The sequence below is a fragment of the Macrobrachium rosenbergii genome, chromosome 1 (genome assembly GCF_040412425.1).
Source record: "Macrobrachium rosenbergii isolate ZJJX-2024 chromosome 1, ASM4041242v1, whole genome shotgun sequence".
NCBI classification, from domain to species: Eukaryota; Metazoa; Arthropoda; class Malacostraca; order Decapoda; family Palaemonidae; genus Macrobrachium; species Macrobrachium rosenbergii.
The window spans coordinates 33,264,819-33,285,096 of record NC_089741.1 but is presented as its reverse complement, the minus strand read 5'-3'; the positions used below and the strand labels follow the sequence as shown (position 1 = coordinate 33,285,096).

Genomic DNA, 20,278 nt, shown 5'->3' with positions numbered 1-20,278 from the left:
ATCCGCCTAAACAGGTTCCGAACAGCATTGCCGGATATCGTTTTTCTTATTTTTTCCGACGATGCAACAAAATATGTTTGACGAATTTAACGAATCGAAATTACTAGTAACATTTACTTCTTCTTTTTTTATCTTTGAAGCACGTTTGTACCATTTTAAATTCAAAAATAAATGCTTAAGGGATAAATCGTATAGTTTAACTTACACGCACGCACAAACACACACACACACACGCGGACGCACGCACATACAAACACACTCACACGCAGTTAAATATAGTCGTCAAGCGGAAGTCACTCTATGGGCGGAGTCATGGCGTCTGCATCCTTATGCCCAACACGAAGAGTGAAAATAGAAATAAATTGGTAAAAGATCTACCTAAATCTGATGAAACATGAAATTTATTGAAATATGAACTAAATATATTGGAAAATATGGAACCAGTTTGGTTATTCACAAGCACATGAACAGGCTTAGAGTAATTGTAATTGCAATTTAACTGAAATGTAATGAATTCCACATTTTCAAGGTCATTGTAATTGTAATTCTTTATTTCTATTTAATGGTAATTGTAATCCGCAATTGAATTTTTTAAATAATGAAGTAACTTTATTTTTTAATTGTAATTCAGTCACGTTTTTATAAAATGAATTATGATTACACCACATAAATAGTGCTTTGACAGATTTATATAATTGCGCAACGAAGAGGATATGTGTATTTGTAACTGTAATTAAAATTTTGAATAATTGAAAGTAATTATAATTGTATGTGGTACTTTTCCATCCTTTGTAATTATAGCTGTAATTTGATAATAGGACAGGTAATTATAACTGTAATTGGCATAAAGTAAACGTAATTATCCCAAGCCTATGCATGTATAGACGAAAAAAAAATGGAGAGAGGGTGAGCCGTTACAAAGGTACAACTCCTTTGATACTAACATACTACTGTTCTCCTTCGGTTATTGTTTTGGTTCCAGCTGTCATCTTTAAGTGAGTAAACAAATGGAGGTCCAAAATAGTAGAGGCCTAGATTCTAAACCTTTTTATAAGACTTTTTTTTTTAGTTTCAGAGGGAATATGACCTAACTTGACTCGCCTTGACCTAGTCTGACCTCGGACGCCGCGGCCTGACCTGGACGGGCGGGCGGGTTGGGGAGGGGTGGCTTTGCCCCCGCCTGAAACCCCCACCCCCGCAGAGATACTGTAGGTCTCTCCTTAGTAGGTATTCCAGAGGGAATATGACCCAACCTGACTCACCTTAACCTAATCTGACCTCAGTTGCCGCGTCTTGACCTGGCTGGGCAGGCGGGTGGGGGAGGGGGGCTTTGTCCATCCCTGGGACACCCCACCCCCTTAGAGATACAGTAGGTCTTTCTGTAATAGGTATTTCAGAGGGAATATGACCCAACCTGACTCACCTTAACCTAATCTGACCTCAGTTGCCACGTCCTAATCTGGCTGGGCAGGCGGGTGGGGGAGGGGGGCTTTGTCCATCCCTGGGACACCCCACCCCCTAGGGCTATTGTAGGTCTTTCTGTAGTAGGCATTTTAGTGGGAATATGACCTAACCTGACTCACCTTAACCTAATCTGACCTCAGATGCCAGGTCTTTCCGTAGTAGGCATTTTAGTGGGAATATAACCTAACCTGACTCACCTTAACCTAATCTAACCTCGGATGCCATGACCTAACCTGGCTGGGCAGGCTGGTGGGGGAGAAGTGGCTTCGTCCACCCCTGGAACCCCCACCCCCCCAGGGCTATTGTAGGTCTTTCTGTAGTAGGTATTTCAGAAGGAATATGACCTAACCTGACTCAATATTAACTACCTTACCTCAGATGCTGTGTCCTAACCCGGCTTCGGAGAGTTGGGGGCAGGGGGGCTCACCCACCCCTGGAACCCCCCAGGGCTACGGTAGGCCTTTCTGTAGTAGGCATTTCAGAGGGAATATGACCTAACAAGACTTACCTTAAGTAACCTTACCTCAGATGTCGTGCCAGAGCTGAACCCCCCAAGTAAGTCGTGACCCCTTACTTATGGGTTCCAGGGTGTCTGAGGTAAGGTTAGGTTAAGGCAAGTCTGGTCAGGTCATTTTCCCTGTGAAATGCCAACTACAGAAAGGCCTGCAGTGGCCCTGACTCCTTGCCCTACATTTGCTATTTGTAGGCTATCACTCCTTTTACTGTACCTCTGTTCATTATCTCTTCATCCATCTAAACTTGTTGCCTTCTAATAACTGTTTCATAGTGAAACTGCGAGGTTTTCCTCCTGTTACACCTTTCAGACCTTTTCACCGTCAATTTCCGTTTCAGTGTTGAATGGCCTCGTAGGTCCCAGCACTTGACCTTTGGCCTAAATTTCATATTGTATTCACTCTATAGGCTATCACAAGTCAACCAGGTTAGGCTACCCTAAGGTACAGTAGATGGGAAATTTATCCCTCACAAATGCTCATGACACCAAGAGAAAACTTTACCATTGCACTGAGAGTTCTGAGAGGTGATAGGTAGTCGAGAGTGGGAAATTATAGACTTGTTTAACATGAATTCAGCATGAAAACTAAATATGACTGTTGTGAATATGCCAAGGTTTTTAGGAAAAAATATATGGTAAAATTTGCTTTAAACCAGTATTGCATTTTGGACTTGAAAATGTAATTTTCCTATGCTTTGGTGTGTGCTTCCACCGTTTCTGTACTCGTTTCATTAAAAAAATAAGTACTTTTAGAGATATTGTACCCCACCCTTATAATGTAAGCCTGCAATTTGGGGGACCACAGTGGGAAAGCGGGGTTTTCAGATGACAGAAAGCTCAATATGAGCAAAACACAAGGATTAGTTTAAACCTAACTTAATCTAGGAAGCCAGATCCTTACTTTGCCAGGGGGCTTTACCATCCCCCTGAACCCCCACTTAACCTAATCTAAGATGCCAGGTCCTTACCTGGGCCTAGACCCCCTACCAAAAATAATCTAGGGGACCACTTTATTTGTTTTGTTTTCCCCAACCCAAACCTTTTCCCACTGTGGTTCCCCAAACTGTAGGAGTATTTACTTGCAACGTTCAAGGTGCACTAAAACTTTAAAAAATTATATTTTCAAGTCCAAAATGCATTAATGCAGTGATATAAAGTAAGATAATACCAAATATAATGCAACCAGTGCTGTTTTAAATTTTCATTTGCCATCTCTGTTTAGGCTACAGTTATTCCACATTTAATGCTGTTGGTGCAAACGTACTGGCTAACCCACCTGTCCTTGTGTTATACACAGTATGTGCAAGACGACTCCTAGAATTGCTGTGTGAATGTGTGAAGATGGAATTGGGGCGTATAATTCCAAGTATTTTGTATTAATTACCTGCAGTACCTTTCCCATTATCAGTATGCCCCAAATAGGTTTCTTGTAAAAAATTTACATTTGTCAGCTTTCACCAATTAAATTTCAGTGCGATATTAATATCATACCCATTAACCAAAAACGTTAACAGCTAATGCTACAACTTCCTTGTGAAAAGTTTTGTTAAACTCCAAAATCAATAAAATTTCTGTAGAATTTGAATGAATCCCCATCTAGACAGCACTGTACTGCTCATTATCTAGAAAGCCCTTTGTCCTTCCTCACTCTCTAACCTTCTTCATGAAATAGTAGGAAGGAAACTGTGAAGCTGTTTTGGTATGAGTGCTATGGATAAGGTTTCACATGAGTTGGTACCATATCCTTTCAATCGGTTTATGAATTGTAAGCGTGATGATCATTGAAATGTAAAATGTTTGTTTGTGTGTTAAGAAACCATGAACTTGTTTTAAAAAACTGCAAGTTATCACATGCTTCTTAGTAATTTTAAAAAACTGTAGGTTATCACATGCTTCTTAGTAATTTGATTAACTTATAACTTAAGGTTTTGAAGCTGTACTAAAATTATCATCCATTGCAGAATGGAGTTCGCTGCCTTAGATGACGATCTGTTCAGCGAAGAGAGGCAGCGTTCCAACCCAGATGAGAATTATTCAGCAAGATACTGTGAGAGTTGCTGGTTCTTGGAAGCATCAAATGACCTTTTGGTGTCTGATGAAGATAAGCTTAGCGTTCAGAAACATTCTGCCGATTACTTATTCTTCAAAAAGGATTTTGGGTCGGCTCTAGCCAGGTACGAAAGTATTCTCGATAGTTTACCCGCAAGCAACACTACTGTTCGAAGGGAGTGTTTCGAGGGTATATTAAGGAGCTGCATGAAGCTTAGGGTTTTCGACAAAGCATTTGAATATGCAGAAAAGCTTCACTCCACTTCTAAAACTGTTGAACAAACTACTGTCAGCTGCTCTGTCTTAATTGATGCAGGTATCGCTGCAGGAGAATGTTCGGAAGCACTAAAGGCGGCACAACTGTTAGTGCTCATTCATCCTTTTAATGCTGATGCCTGGTTAAAACTCGCCCAATGTTATGCAAGTTTTTACAACATTTCACTACCCAGTATGAAAGAACATTTCGCCACTGGCAGTGCAAAGACATCATTTGGTGAAAAATGTCTGGAAACTAAAAGAAATGATGAAGACTCTTCCACCAGTACATGTGAATCGTCTCGTACTCTTAACTCCAAGTGCAAAGAAAATGAAGTATCAGATACCAATCGTTCAAAGTGCAAAAATACGAAATGTTTCTTTTTCTTGATTCAGAATCAGAGATGCCAAAGCCACAATGCTCATTAGATTCTATAAAAGTGAATACTGAAGGCAAAACCAGTTGTGATAACGTGACTGATCTTTGGAAGGAAGTGCTCCACAACCAGAAGGAATTTGCTGAGAAGGAGAAAGGTGCCCAGTTTGTCTGTGGTTGCCTGTATCGGAGCTTCACAATGTTGAAACGCACTGAGGAACCTCATCTGGTTTTGCTTTGGACTCGAGTTTAGCTTGGCAGAAAAGACTGTGGAGAGACATGAGAGCTGTTTTAGATGAGCAGTCCCTGAATTTTGTTGTATATGCGGTACACATGTGTGATAACGTGTATTCTAGTCATTCTCCCCTCAAAGAGTCTTCCTCGGAATTTGTAGACAGAGGAAGCTCCAAGTTTAAAAGTGAAGAATCAGAAATAAATGTTACAGAGGGTTCTCTAAATTCTTTCGAGAAACAGTGGTTCAAGTGGATAAAATAAATTAAGGAAATGATGTTTTCAGTTAATGTTACGTTCCTAGTTAATGGGTTACAGTGCTGTTATTCAGGTTGACAAAAGTATATGATACAGCAATTGGAAGGTAATGCAATTAGGACAGAATACATTTTTTAAAATTGACATTTACGCGGCATTAAAATAATGGGAATTTTGACAGGCAAAATGAAATGTATGGAACATAATTTGGGCAAATAGTAGTTTTTACGGGTGGCTGGTTGCCTCTTGTGTCCCTGCCTTTGCCCCAAGTCTCGGTTAACTGACTGGAGAATCTGTACTTTTATTTATGGTTGCTAGGTGATCTTCCTTATTTCTCATAACATCTAATTGTCCAATCTCTCTGCCTTACTCCAATTTGAAGCCTTCATTTAAGAAGAGATTTTTCAGAGAGGCCTTCAATGATCCTCTCACTTCAAGACGAAGGAAGAGGCTGGCATGACCTTTACTAAGACGAAGAGTACCAGTCCCCTACTTAAAACCCAGACGATTAACCACACCAAGTAATGCATGGTGGAATTAATAGGCATATGTGGTTTTATGTTGAATTAATGCAATGATAGTAAAATACAAGTCATAAATTACTGGAACAGAGTCAGGAATGGAATGGAATATAGAATTTAGGCCAAAGGCCAAGCCCTGGAACCTATACGGTCATTCAGCACTGAAAGGGAAATTGAGAGTAAAAGGCTTGAAAGGTGTAACAGGAGGAAAACCTTGCAGTTACACTACAAAACAAGCGTTAGGAGAGGGTGGATAGCTGGATGGAAAAAGAGAGAATATGAATGGAGGTATGTAAAAGGAATGAAAGGGGTTGCAGCTAGGGGCCGAAGGGACGCTGCAAAGAACCTTAAGTAATGCCTACAGGGCACCGTGGAATGGATGTATAAAGGTTTCAGCTATTTAACATTCCACTAATTTATGTACAGGTACTGAAGATATATATTTCTTTTGGCATTTTGTGATGTCTTGAGTTGTCGTTCTGTCTCTTTAAAATTTCACAAGAAGTTTCACTAGTCTTCTACACAGGGTGACAAGTAAATGAAAATCTCATTATTTTCTTTCTATAATAATACAATCAGCTTCAATTTACTCTCATGAAAAAATGTATGCTAATTACATATGGTGCAATGGGAAACTGTATAAAAATAGTCAAAAAATAAATACTTAATAAGTGACCGTCCCTAATCAATAGGAACTGACCACAGCTCATAAAAAGCTCTTGTAGTAATAACAAATACGAGAATCAAACAGCAAATCTTTCCATTCACATGAGGGATCACAAAATAACAAGACCATACAATGCAGCTGGATTTGAAATCATAGTAACATCATTTCACAAAAAAAATACTGTGTTAGTAGAAAGTTTAACCAGACTCAGTACTCAGCAAGAATAATCAATTAAACTCAATTCTGAATCGGCTGGTCCGAAGGGTTTGGCTTTTGTTCATAAAATTTAAATTTTCCCTCATAAATTGCAGTTCTTTAAATAAAACATACTTACAAGTAAATGAATCATTTTGACGGAGTAACATTTGAGATGAAACACTTCACTTTATAACAAAAGTAAGAATCACAACTAATTCTTTCTGTTTGCGTAAGCAATTTTATAAAATAACAGTACTGCACAATGAAGCTGGACTTGATACCGAAATCATAGCAATACCACAACAAAAACAAAATATTTACAAGTGAAATAATGTACGTCATATTTTCGTTAACATTTCAGATGAAAAATTATTCACTTTAAAAAATTCGCAACAGTGGACTGCAACTTATGCAAGAGACGCACTCCTTGGGCAGTCTGTGAAAGGAAAGGCCACATAACCCTAGATATATCCAAGAAAATATGAACGTGACTACATTCCAAATACATACACATAAATATTTTATGTACTGGTACATATGTTCCAGAACAGCATGGCTCCCCTGAATACATATATATAAATATGTTGTATATATAAATATGTTGTACTCGATTTTTATTTATAAATTAATTAAAACTTCTATGTTTCTTGATGAATAAAAAATATGGATGATTTATAATTACAGTTTTACTCACTTTTACTTCGAAATATAACAGAATTTGAAAACTTTAATTCATGTCACCGTATACTATAAACAGTCGACCCTAGCTATGCAAATGGGTTGTTTCATCGTGACCAACCCTAAATGGAAATAATGTAACTGTCTACATTATTACTTCTTTACCAGAGCAAACTAAAAATGAGAAATGATTCTTTTAATCCTTAACGAAATACTGGAAAAGCGTAATGAATAACGATTATGTAGGCATGACAATGACGGCGTGGAAAGAATGCACCTTGGTTCCTGTGGGCACCAGAAGTGTTGAGAGACCCCAACCTACTTGTGAGAGGCATGAGATGGGAGGCTGGAGATTTGCTGAAACGCAGGAAAGACGTGAGTGGCCGAATTTTACAGAGGCCCTTCCTGTCATGCGGCAACGATGATGAATAACAACTGTTCCAGTGCCATATCATCAGACTTAAGCATTCATAATTTGAACCAATTCAAAAACCAATTCACCGCTTTGCAGCTTTTTCATTCTTTTCACAAAAAAAAAAAAAAAAATAGTTTGACCTACATGACTAAGCCAGAATCCCTTCAATACTGTAGTTGAAAATGCAGCTTAAATGATTCAATTTGTATAAACGTTATTGGCAGACTACTAGAAAAGATCAGAAAGTCACTGAACACCACTAAACCCACCAAGACATACTCTATTTCAGCCCATAAGCAGAACCCTGGCTTAGTTGTGGCCGTGTTCGTCACCAAGAGTCGAGATTGTGCCCTAAACTCGGTTAGTGTCACTGGCAACATTCTTGAGAGTTCTGCTAAATCATAGACTTCAGTTTTGCAGGTTTGTGGAAACTAAAAATGAAAAAAATACAATGAAGTAGGATCCAACCGAAAACTGCAAACAAAAGACTAATGTACTGTATATAAGGATATGTTTCACTTACCAAAACTACTGGTATCATGAAGGAATAGAAGTGTGTGGTTGGGCCATGATAAATCAGGAAGCACTATAGACCTAGGACTATAGGCCCTAGTCTTCAAAACTACTGCGTACTGTATGTCTCCTCTATTATTAACTATTAAATCTCCCATCTTATGGGTTTTGTTAATATATTTTAGGAGTTGCGCAATTTCTTTTCTTCTGCAGTACCGAAAATAAGAACTAATTGTCTGTAAAAGGCATAAAATCTATTAAAAGAAGCAGGAGAAAAGAATTCCAGTCGCTGACAACTTCTACGTTACACTGGAAAATCCACAACCTTTGTGCCTACGAGCTTGATGAGCAAATATACTGTTGGTGGAAATGCTACAGAAATGCTGGACTTTTTGCGCTTTATTCTCAATGAAATGAATTGCAAGTAATACTTCATTCAATGCGAAATCTAGAAATCCACACACTGCACAGTCCAAGTCCTTCTATGCACTCAATGATGAATGTAAGAACTTCTTCCTCACTTGTAGGCATGTAAATTATTAATGGTTGCTATTTTTAAACATAAACAGCCCTCTTGCAGTATGGTTTTAAAAAGGTACATTTGGAACTACATACTGTTTTCTTGAGCGTGTCTGCAAAGTCGAAGGAGGTCTTGTGCTTCTGAATACGTATTTTGAAGCGAAAGAAAGACCAGACCATTTAATACAAGATGTTAGAAATTATATATAAAAATAATACTGTGACAGCACCTTTCTGAATATGAAAAAATGGAATTATATACGAGAACAAATTACATAACATTGGAGAGAACGATACATATGAAAGCATATTTATATGAAACAACAAAATGAAGGAGTAATCCACTCCACGGTATGCAATATAAATTCTACTCACACAATTCATAAATAACTTCCAAGCAAGTGTCGTATTAAAATAAATTTTGTGCTGTAAACACAAATCTAACAATACCAGTGCATACACAAATGAAATCGGTGCCCAAATCTAAAAGCCAGCACAGGCAGGAACCCAAAAAACCTCAGGATAAACTGACATGTTAGGTATACTCCTAACCAGAAATACTGTAGTGTATCCAAGAAAAATAAAACATCCTATTAAAACATGTTAATAATAAGCAGAAAACATCTGTCTTCTTTAAAATAAATTTCAGACAACAAATTCAAATTTGTGACCAGCTCCACTATGCTTGAAATTTTACTGTCTTCCTTGATGCATATAATACATGGTTCAGCAACTAATGTACATCACAAAAAAAGGCAAACTGGAACTTGCATTTACACTATGAAACAGTATTAAAAATAAATCCACTTCAGTGTTGTACCCAGTACAACACCACACGAGACTGAATTCCGATACGCTTGGAACATCTAACTTTAAAATGCCAAACCAAAATTATGCAATAAATAGCTATGAATATTCTCAACATAAAATAAAGCCTACCTACATATACATTAACTAACTTTGATCTCTCTTAGACTAAGGTCATCTCTTTCTATACTGTTGGGTAACAATGTGCTTCTTTCAACGGGGTCTGGTCCACCGTTGACGACAACCTTGTTACAATTCTCGTCCTTCTGGAAGGATTTTTTCTTGCCTTCTTTATATTTCGTATAAGTGTATAAAACTCCTCCAGTTGTATTCATAACAATACCTGCAAAAATCACTTTAATAACAACAGGGTATAAAAACAGTATTGAATATTTTCGTACTCCTCCAAGTCGATGAAAAATCAAAAACTTTAAATGAACGAGTTGGACTGAATCTAGATCATCCCTTAAAAATCATTCAAACAGAATACGTCTCTTCATTATGCCTAGGGCAAATATCATGTCACGATAACCAGGTAATATATGGCAGAGTTACGAAAAAAAAAATATCTCAACTCCATAACAGAAGGCAAGATTGCATTACACTCAACTGTCCAGGGGGCAACATCAGGAAATGTCAGCAGAATATTCACCAAAATATTCAACTCAATTACTACCATTACTATTGAGAAAAACAGAAATAAACAATCACCTAAATAAACAATTATGGAAGACATAACTGACTACACCTCAAAAGTAAATGAGGAAGAGGCAACACGAAGTTGAGTTGTGTTCTCAGTGTGAACTGAATTAGCAAAATCTCTTGATTACGCTATGAATGGATGGGTTTCACTTATGAGAGCTTGATTTCTTGATTAATCACTGGGCTGTGATCTCTAAGCATTACTAAAACAAGAGTTCTAATCAATCTTCTTCCTACAAGGGCTTGATTCCTTGATTAATCACTGAGCTGTGATCTCTAAGCCTTACTAAAACAAAGAATTCTAATCAATCTCCTTCTTGCAAGGGCTTGATTCCTTGATTAATCACTGAGCTGTGATCTCTAAACATTACTAAAACAGAGTTCTAATCAATCTTCTTCCTACAAGGGCTTGATTTCTTGAATAATCACTTGAATGATCTCTAGGCATTACTAAAATAAGGAGCCCTCGCCTGAAAACTGACATTTTATCAAAAGAGAAAAATGTTTCTCCATCACACATACCAATAACCTGACTAGAAAGCAGTAGAGCAACTTACCTGTAATATTTAAAGGATGGTATTTAACACCACCAAAGACAAAGAAGCCAACCAGCGTCTGGATCACTGACTTGGCAACCGACACAAGTGACGTCGTCAATGCACTGTTTAAGGCGGTACACAGGAACAGGGAGTAGTTCAGAACGGCCCCCAGGCATATGAGAGTCCAGAACGTTAACTGGAACCCCACATCTGTCGAGGAATAGAATGCTTTACTGTAATTTTTCAGGGAATTTGACAGTTGGTTTGTTAGACTACCTGTCAATAATGATAATATTAATAACAATGGAGTCATAACTCAACCTTCTTCTTCCAAAAACATCCAGAAAGAAAAAACGTGGTCCATTCTAATATGCAAGGACGTAGTCGGCAGAATGTTTCTTGTATGTATTAAGAATAACACTTCTTAATGGGGAAAAAATGGATATGGTCGACATCACACCTAGCCTAACTGTTTACGTCTCACGCTATGATTAGCAACTTGTGTGTAAAATATGCCATCAATTACACGAGCACTGGCGTAGATTATTAAATTGATGCAAAACGCATTATGCACATGCTGACAAGGCTGTTGTCCTGGAGCATAATGCTTGGTATTCAACTGATCATCAGGTATGTCCCACTCATTTTTTATGACAGGGTCTGAGTTGTCCGCAATCTTGCCGACTGGGATCACCTTTTCTGAACTCTTGGTTAACCAAACCACTGGGTTAAATTTCTCGACTCTCGCAAGGCTGGCCTGGAAGGCTTAAACAAACAAAGCAGTCTGGATATGAACTTGGTGGTCTATTGAAGTTTATCAAATGATAGGAAGATGTTCCTGGCAAGTCCAGGCCCACCAAACAAGTTTTCATAAGTTTTTTTTTACGCATTTAGCTTGAGCCTCTTTCTTTGGACCAGAGAAAGAGGCTCTTTTGTACTATGCTTGTCTTAGCACTTTTGATACTGGCTTTTCTGCCCAGAGGGTGGTCCTCCAAATTTGTTACTGTAAGCTCTCTCTCTCTCACAAGTCACTCTCACATGAACTGGTTGAATTCAAGAATGTCTCCAAGACCTACACATTTGCAAAACCATGGTGAGAGTTCAATATAAAGGGAAATTGGTCACACACAAGAGAAACATTTGCAATGACACTTATTCATGTGTGTAAAACAGGTTAACACCAGGCAAGAAACAGAGCGCCCATAAACAATAAACATTTACTGAACAAAAAACATTGTGGAAAAAAAGGCAGGCACACCAGGAATTTTTCTACGGACGTTATCTCACAAACGCTTTGATCATTTACAATAGTTAAACAGCAAATTTTCCCTTTTCAGCATGGGGTTAAACCACGAACAAAAGTAAGAAGGTCTGTACTGAGCAAGAACCCATCGTGGACGAATTTGCAGTACACTTCTCAATGACAGGAACAGTTGAAAGCATCATAATGCATAGTCAAGTATACGGGAATACAACAGCTATTATCAATAAACACCAGATAATATACTTACCCATCACATAACGACTTTGTACAATATTTTGTGGTTCCCCCATTAGCACAGACACTACGATGAAGGGAGCCAACGTATTATAACTATTTAACTGTAGGATTTCTAAGGTTGACAGTTTGTTCTCTGCACACTGCTGCACAAGCGTGAGGTAGAGACCCTGGGCCAGCACACTAAAGCCGCCCATTGTATACGCAAACGCATCAAATGTTAGGTCTCCCAAAACTGTGAAGAGAAGAAGCTATAAAGCAACTCTAATCCAGCATACATCTGCCAAGTTGTTAAAAGCATTATTATTATTATATTAATACCAGTTCTTCATTGTGTGCACACTACGCAGGTTTTAGCAGCTCAATATAACTGGCCCAAGTAAGACGTTCAAATTTGTAACGCAACGTAAAAGGACTGAAAATGACGAACCTGCAACAAAGCACCCTGTAGTTATGATAAGTATGGAGGACACCAACATCAACGACGGCATCGGCCGACGAAGGATGATCACGGACAAAATCAAATTAACGAGAGGAGTGCAGCGTTTGACAGCACCATACATTGGGATGTTCATGCCTGGAAGTTCAAAAGTTCAGAGTAACGTTATGCTAAATTGCTCAGCTAAATAATTCAAATTGTAGGAAGCTTTTCAAGTCAATGACGTTAACCGCAAAAAAAAAAAATGCTAGTATCACTCACCTTGTAGAGCCATCAAAGACAGCGTGGCATGGAAAGCATACCCCAGCGATGGTGCGAGGAACATACGAGCTGCCTTCCAAGTGTAAGGCGGAAGAGATATTTTTCCGGAGCTAGCCAGCACCTCCAAAAACATTACAGTGATCATCATCTGAAATTGAGAAGTAAGACTCAAGTGTAACCAGATTAGTTTACGGCAGATAAACCCTAAACAAATAAAACCACCAATAACTATCCACACTATTCACACAGTGCAAATTCAAACCTCAGCGCTTCCTTTTGACTGCGTAACTATTTTAAGGAAGGTCCTTATGCTACAAGAGCAGCAGTGATTATCTCAAAGCTATTTCTTATAATACAATACAATATGGGTTTTGGTAGGGCCTTTCCCACCCTAGTTATGTACAGCTTATACAAAGGACCCTGCAAACAAAAAATTTTCAGCAAATTGAACGTTTTTCTATGGACGACGACACTTTATGTCCTTAGACTCTGCAAGGGTTGAGAAATTACCCGCGCCACTTTTGATATTCCTAACTCTCACAGTGGAAAATCAAAATGTCAATAACATCTGTAGTGTGCCACGCAAAACACACAGTATACGTAGTGCTCCATCTGCCATGTCATACAAAACACCATAAATACCAAGGCTAAAAATGTAAACGAAGGGTAGCCGTGGGTCCTTACCTGGCATGCCATGATGAAGAACGGAAAGGGGAATTCATAGGTATTAATAACAGCCTTATTGAGAAAGGCCATGGATGCCGAGCAGATCCCATAGAAGACTGCTGCTGCAAATCCATGGCTCTCGGGTCCCCTGAAAAATAAATTTCAGTCGTCACCATCACGAGTTCCAATCTGTCAGTCATTCGCTACTAATTACTACTGTACTCCACTCATCCTCAAAATACAATACTACGGTACAGCCCAACACTGCTTTCTAAGGATGTGTCACAGGGTATAAGAAGCATCTAACAAGATGGAACAGAAATCTGAGAAACAATGCTACGTGGCGTGCAACTAGAAGAAACTACAAAGCGATGATACTCAACTACTTATAGGTGCAGGTTTCACAGCTAGTTTAAGTCGACAAAAAACAAAATGGAAATAAAGAATGAAAAACTCTCCATCCCATTCTCTTTCCAAGATGGTTTTAATTGGGAAAAAAAAAAAATTACAGTATGGCAAAGTCCAGCTTTAACAGATAAGAAAGCACCATACTAAATAAATCATAAATAAAATGCTTGTCGAGATTACTGAAAATTATTAAAATGTTACAAGTATTAAATCATCAAAATGCTTCTAAGCACAAAGAAAATCATCCCAATAAATGCCTGTTTCTGAAATCACAAACAGAAAGTGAAGCTTTTACGTCACTGAAGGAGTCCCCTGTGATCACCAGTCGCTGTCAGAGTTCCACGCATGGAGAACTGCTTCTAACCAGTACAATCTTGCCTCTTCTATAATGCCTCCTGGCCCATGTGCTCCAACTCAACAAAAGTGGGTCAGGAGGTGGGTTACGGCTTAGAAATAATGACGTGTCTAGCTGCATTCACCGACCACACCATTACCAAATGTGGAGTGCCAGGAGAACACACTCATGTATGAGTAGCAAAGCTGCTGACATACCGTGGATGCCTCCATTTCAATTCAATCAACTTGCTGGGTGATGGTCGATGATGAGTAATGAGACTCCACCTACATAGGGCCATGCCAATTTATGATCAAGAAACATGTTATGAAGAGTAATCTTGTGCTTTCATTCTATAATCAAATCCCAAACACAAGGGGCTCTTCTGAAGCATTCAACCTGCCTCACATGGTTTGAAATTGTCAGCGACAACACTGTTCCTGAATAAAATAATGGCCATAAATTTAGGTTATTTGATGTCAGCGAAGAGGGGTCTTCTACGCTTTTGAGTAAACTCCTGACAAATGGATTCTGAAGCTATTAGGATTATGCAAACCTTCCTCCAGGACATATGAATAGTCGTAAGTCCACTGGCCAACACTCAGTGATGATTTTCCCACAACAATACTGCATTCTGAAACATTTCTGGATATGAGCAAAAATGATGGAGGAAGACTTTTTGACAGCATACCACTGCATCACTAAGAGGGCAATGCATCCCTGGCCTATTTTCACTAGACAAGGAAACAAACACATGTACCAATACCAAATGGTAAAGAAGGAGAAGTGGAGAGGAAAATATATCAAAAGTCTTGCAAAAGCAGATATAAAAAATATTTAAATCATATTAATAACGAAAGAAAAAAGAGAAGAGGAACTTTGATCAGAGTTCTGTAATGAAACAGAAGAAAAGTGCTGATTACCAGTAGAGTGACCCTGAAGCAGTACTGTAGATGCAAATCATGCTACCCGAAATCATTCACTTGTATGCAATTACCAATTATTCACCCAGGATGGGCTGCTCAATACTATAAGGGCAGATCAATCCATCTGTAAAGTTAGGCGATTTGTAACCGAGCAAACGCTTACAGCAATCTGATCACAAAAGGTGACTGGACAATACCTTTTAAGGATGGAAATTCCCTCCTCTGTCACACAGTACAAAAGGAATATTTACATCTCATCCATCCGAACATCACAGTGAATCACTCCTTGTAACTACTCAGTGGCTACACGTAAAACCGAATTGCAGGCAAGCAGGATTCGCGTAAAAAAAAATTCTGCAGAACGTAGGAAAATCAGTGTACTGTGCTTGTATAGTCCTGCCTTTCTATACTCACATCAGGGCCATGACTGAAGGCGTGCACACACACACAGACTACTTGAAATGAATCCTGGAATGAAACATTAACATCATCAATTTGTTTTGTGCGGTTCGCGAAGCCAACTTTCGCCGCAGAAAAATAAACAATGCACCAGAAGTGACGGTTACCCTACACTACATGTTACCACTAGCGAAAAACATGCAATGTTAGTTGTCACAATTTCAAGTCCAGTAGGAGAGTCCAGTTGCCTAACACACAAAGTTAATTCATAAGCAATGTTAATGGAAGCTGTGTAGGTGTATTTATACAGTAAACCCCCAGTATTCGCGGGGGAGGCGTACCGCACCCCCCGTGAATGGCTAAAATCCGCTAATGCTTAAAACCCCCTCTAAAAACTCTTAGAACTGCCTAATTTGATAGTTCAAACACAAAAAAACCTCTAACAATGCTTATACCTGAATATTTTAATAAGTTTTATCACAAAACGTGCATTTAATCATGAAAATATGAAAATAAAGTAATCAGTGAATATTTCTCAGTGAAAAATACCGCGACTAGGTGAATTTTCTGCAAATAATGTGTATAAATGTTCCATAGAGAAATCCGCACATCGGTAAGTCCGCGAATCGTGAGAACGCGAATACGTGGGGTTTACTGTACATAGACTGTCTTCCAAACTGCAACATTTATGAAAAAGCTGTCTTTCCTACTAGTTAATAGAATTTCTGAGAAGTTGATCCATACTGATATACATAATAAAATCTGAAGTTACATCACATACTTAAAGGTGACAAATGCAAAACACTTAAGGTTTAAATTGAATGATGTAGCAACAAAATCAGATCTTAAAGTCTGTGGTCCTTGCATGATTATATAAAGAAAAACTGCGACAGCTACATCACTCAGGATTGCGGTAGTTACCATATTTACAGTCTACAAAAAAGCAACAACAGAGAAAATATGGATCCAAATAGTGGAAGCCTTCAATTAGATATTTGTTCCAAGAGTCACTCATCACATCTTCGTTCATTTTCCTAATACGCTCCCTTCTCAACGCGCAGATGCGTACCGAAGCTGTCTTGATTTCATTTGCTGTTACCGTAGATTGAAAATGTTGCGTTGGTCACAACATTAATTATAATTCTGTCTGTTAATATATTTCTTACAACCAATATAAATAGCACCACTCGTTACCATTGAGGTGGATGCCATACGATATCTAAAAGATAACTGAGGAACCATAATCCCTTTGGCAATAGAATTCCTCACTGGCTGAAAAATCATACATTTATGACCTCAACCAAATCAGTGGTTGCAGGCTCACTCTTCGATGGAAGTTCCTAGGAATATAAGAGGTCACACACGTTTGATGTTTTAATGACGGTACTTGAGAGAACTCTTTTTGGAAGAGAATTACTTTGATGAACATCATGCAAATCTAACATCCACAGTACAAGAGAACAGACTTTTTGCTCAAACCCATCAAACTGCACCTCCGCAACACCCTTCCAAGGATAACAAACCCTCCTGCAACTGACGTACCACTGTCTTCAGCCTCCAAGCCTACGATAAGCAATATATCATGAGGTTCAAGGTTAAGGAAGGGAGGCGCTTCCCTGGTCGGGTAAGATACTGCATCCTAGGTGAGGTTAGGAAAAGTTACGATGTACCCCTGACGTCCTAACCCACTACCTTAATCTTTACATAGCGCTGAGATGAGGTCTTCGTCCCTTGTTGGGCAGGATAAGTTAAGGGAAGTTACAATCGTTTAAAATTTTGTTTTCCTTGTGATTTTACGCGATTAAACACACGGACCATATATTTTTCCAGCGGCTTTCTCTTGCTTTTATAGTACAATCCACCATGACCATTGGCACTAACTCATTCCGGTTTAATCCTACCCACAAACCCCAGTTACACATTAGGGTCACACTCGTGTTCGATGAAAGAATCTCGACAAATGGCTCGAAATTACTAATGCTATTCCCTCTTCCTGTCTGGTTTACTGCACAACTATACATCACTTGTGTTGGAAATGGACATGCATTGCGACATTGGTAGACGATGATGCTTTAATAGTGACCGGCATTTGTTTACATAAGAAACCACATTCAGTAGGGTGTAATGTAACAGAGAAGTGTATTCATCTGATGTCCTGCAATCTGTGTTTCCCTTAGGCCCAACTGTTCGACCAGGAAGAACCTCCTCAATGAAATTCATGTGTTTGTGGTTGATTATGCTGTGAATGATAAAAGCACCACAATGAATTCGACTGGAAATAAGGAAACTGAACACGTTTAGTTTTTTCCGCAAGCTGCGGAAAAATGTTTTATTTGACTACATTCCTGGTACCATGAAACATTTCACCAAGGAATGTTTTTTAAGAATGGTTTTTAGCTAATGTGAATGATCCTGACACCCTACTGAGCTAACCCTTAACCTAACCTAACCTAACCTACCAGACCAGGGGAGTTAGGGTCGTTTCGACTGTAAGTCATTTAGGCCGTAAGCACGGTTATGTGCAAAATGGGCATTGTGTTTAGTGGCAGCCCTTGGGAAATGTACATAAAACAGAAAATAATGATGTTAAATACCATAAAAATAACATCGTATGTTGTTTTGGGTGGTACAGCCTAAATGACTTATGGTCGAAACAACCAGGACCGACCAGGGGCATGCCAAAACTGAGCTGAAAGATTGGCAGAGCTCAACTGAGAAGCTGGCAGGACTTTTTTAAAGGAAACAGTTCAACATAAAAGAATTCAACATTTGCTTATGGAAATTGTGTAATTACAAAACATTAGACTGAGACACAAAGGACTAACGACCCTAGTTTATTAAATACTGATTATGGTGACATACAGGCTACGGGTCTCTGACCAAAGCGAGGAAAGGAGGTTCTAAATAACGTGTCCCGATGGAAAGAAGAAATGGAATGTTATTTTCAACTCCATAATTATTAGGCTACATAGCCTAGTGTAAATACATGTTCCATGTTTGGGTGAAATTTTAAACATTTTCCGTCAGTGTCGAAATCACTGAATGCAACTGATCAAGCAAGGAAAGAAATGGCATTTATCAACATCCAGACCCCGTAGGAGGAAAAAAAAAGGTCATATTTTACCGCTTTTGTGTTTCAAGGGTAACACACGCTAAATAAAAATCCTGAAATAATATAAGTGATTATGGAAGGTGTAAATTAGGCTTCGTCAAGGTAACCGGTACGAAATGACAAATTTATATAGGAAAAAACAATGCAAAGTAATGCCAGTACCCCAACCAAACTCCATATGTTCCCTAAGCTAGATCTCGAGACCGACTGGGATACCCATACCATCCTCGACATGAAAATGACCTAAAGACCTGCCAGACTCGGTTCTCTTTCCAGACAACTCGGAGGAATACGACAAAAACCAGGTCAGAATCTCCATCACAGCTTCGCCCGGAGAGGACGTGAACTTGACAGCTCTCTGCTACCTCCGGAGGTTCTCTCTTTCCTTCCTTCGTTGCTCATTTCCCGCCGCGAAAAACGTCCAATAAAAACGGAATAATAAATTGGAGGAGTTGCACAAAGACTCACCTCATCTTCAGACGAACCATCGTTAAATCCCGCAGCAGAATTCACTCCGATTCATGTCAGTTCAGGCGGAGAGGGACGCCGTCACGTCTTATCACTCAAAGGTCCAATAGAGATCTGGCACGTTCTTCTTCTTCTTCTTCCTCTTCCTTGACGATGCGAGGTCGTGACGTCACGAGCAGACGATTTTTCTCCATTTCGCTTCGTTCTTGATGTACGAGTACATCTTTTTTTTTTGGGGGGGGGGATATATTTCTCTTCGTTCGGGATATATTTTGGGAATGTATATGTGTTCTTTAAGTAATGCCGAAGTTGTTTTTCTTTCCGACTTTACGTTAGCAGGAAGAGTAAATGCATCTCACGATGTGTCGACATTAAAAATTCATCAGCCGTCAGGTTAAATGGGACAGTAATTGTTTTGATACGCGATATGTTTTACTCACTAACCGCAATGGAGTTGCTTTTAGATTGAAGTTTAGTTTTGCTTTTCTTCCTTTAGTTTGCTTTAATAACTCGAAAATATTGTTTTGTCGGAATAACAGTGGCTGTTTTCCCTGTCCTTCCCGAAATAAATCGCGAACGTGGCACACACATAACACCGCCGTTTGCCTCATTTTCCTCATGCAATTAAACGCGTCAAAAATACCGTGGCATATTAAACGACTTATTTTTCTTTCATGTCAGATCACTGAGGTCATTAGTCGACACGCAGGTGTTGCTGGAAATGCCTCCGTTTTTCGTAGACGCGCTTTTTTTTGGCGAGTATTTTTTTTCGGAATGAAGTCGCAAGGCCTATATATATCCTGTACCATGAATTTGATCGATGCTCAGTTGCTAGGCCTATATATATATATCCTATACCACGTTCAGCTGCTAGGCCTATATATATCCTGTACCACGATATATATGAGCAACATATTCTTTGGAAGCTTGAATTTCAAGTAAATGGCCCCTGTGGGCTTGTTCCATATGAATAGGGCTCAGCTTTGAATAATAATGCCTTCGTTTTCGTAAACGCGCTTTTTAAAAAAACTTTGGCGAGTATTTTTCGGAATGAAGTTGCT

The 20,278-nt window shown here is 38.9% G+C and overlaps 2 protein-coding genes across 4 annotated transcripts; one reads left to right on the top strand and one right to left on the bottom strand.

Annotated features, from left to right (window-relative positions):
* Positions 1-896: 896 nt before the first annotated feature.
* LOC136847880 (zinc fingers and homeoboxes protein 1-like) lies at positions 897-5,166 on the top strand. The gene is given in 4 exon segments (XM_067119925.1): positions 897-995; positions 3,940-4,693; positions 4,696-4,873; positions 4,876-5,166. Coding segments are annotated over 3 exon segments (1,209 nt in total). The 5' UTR covers positions 897-995; position 3,940; the 3' UTR covers positions 5,154-5,166.
* Positions 5,167-6,218: 1,052 nt separating this feature from the next.
* LOC136847732 (uncharacterized) lies at positions 6,219-19,365 on the bottom strand. Of its 3 annotated transcripts, XM_067119711.1 has the most exons (8): positions 19,218-19,365; positions 15,653-15,706; positions 13,589-13,718; positions 12,905-13,052; positions 12,635-12,781; positions 12,218-12,439; positions 10,725-10,916; positions 6,219-9,808 (listed from the first exon to the last, which is right to left on the bottom strand). In XM_067119711.1, exons 2-8 carry the CDS (start codon positions 15,661-15,663, stop codon positions 9,609-9,611), a joined length of 1,050 nt encoding a protein of 349 aa, XP_066975812.1. In that variant the 5' UTR covers positions 15,664-15,706; positions 19,218-19,365; the 3' UTR covers positions 6,219-9,608. The 3 variants fall into 3 exon arrangements, with proteins under 3 accessions (XP_066975812.1, XP_066975733.1, XP_066975900.1); XM_067119632.1 differs by lacking the exon at positions 15,653-15,706 and having other exon boundaries at positions 19,218-19,354; XM_067119799.1 differs by lacking the exons at positions 13,589-13,718; positions 15,653-15,706 and having other exon boundaries at positions 19,218-19,342.
* Positions 19,366-20,278: the final 913 nt, after the last annotated feature.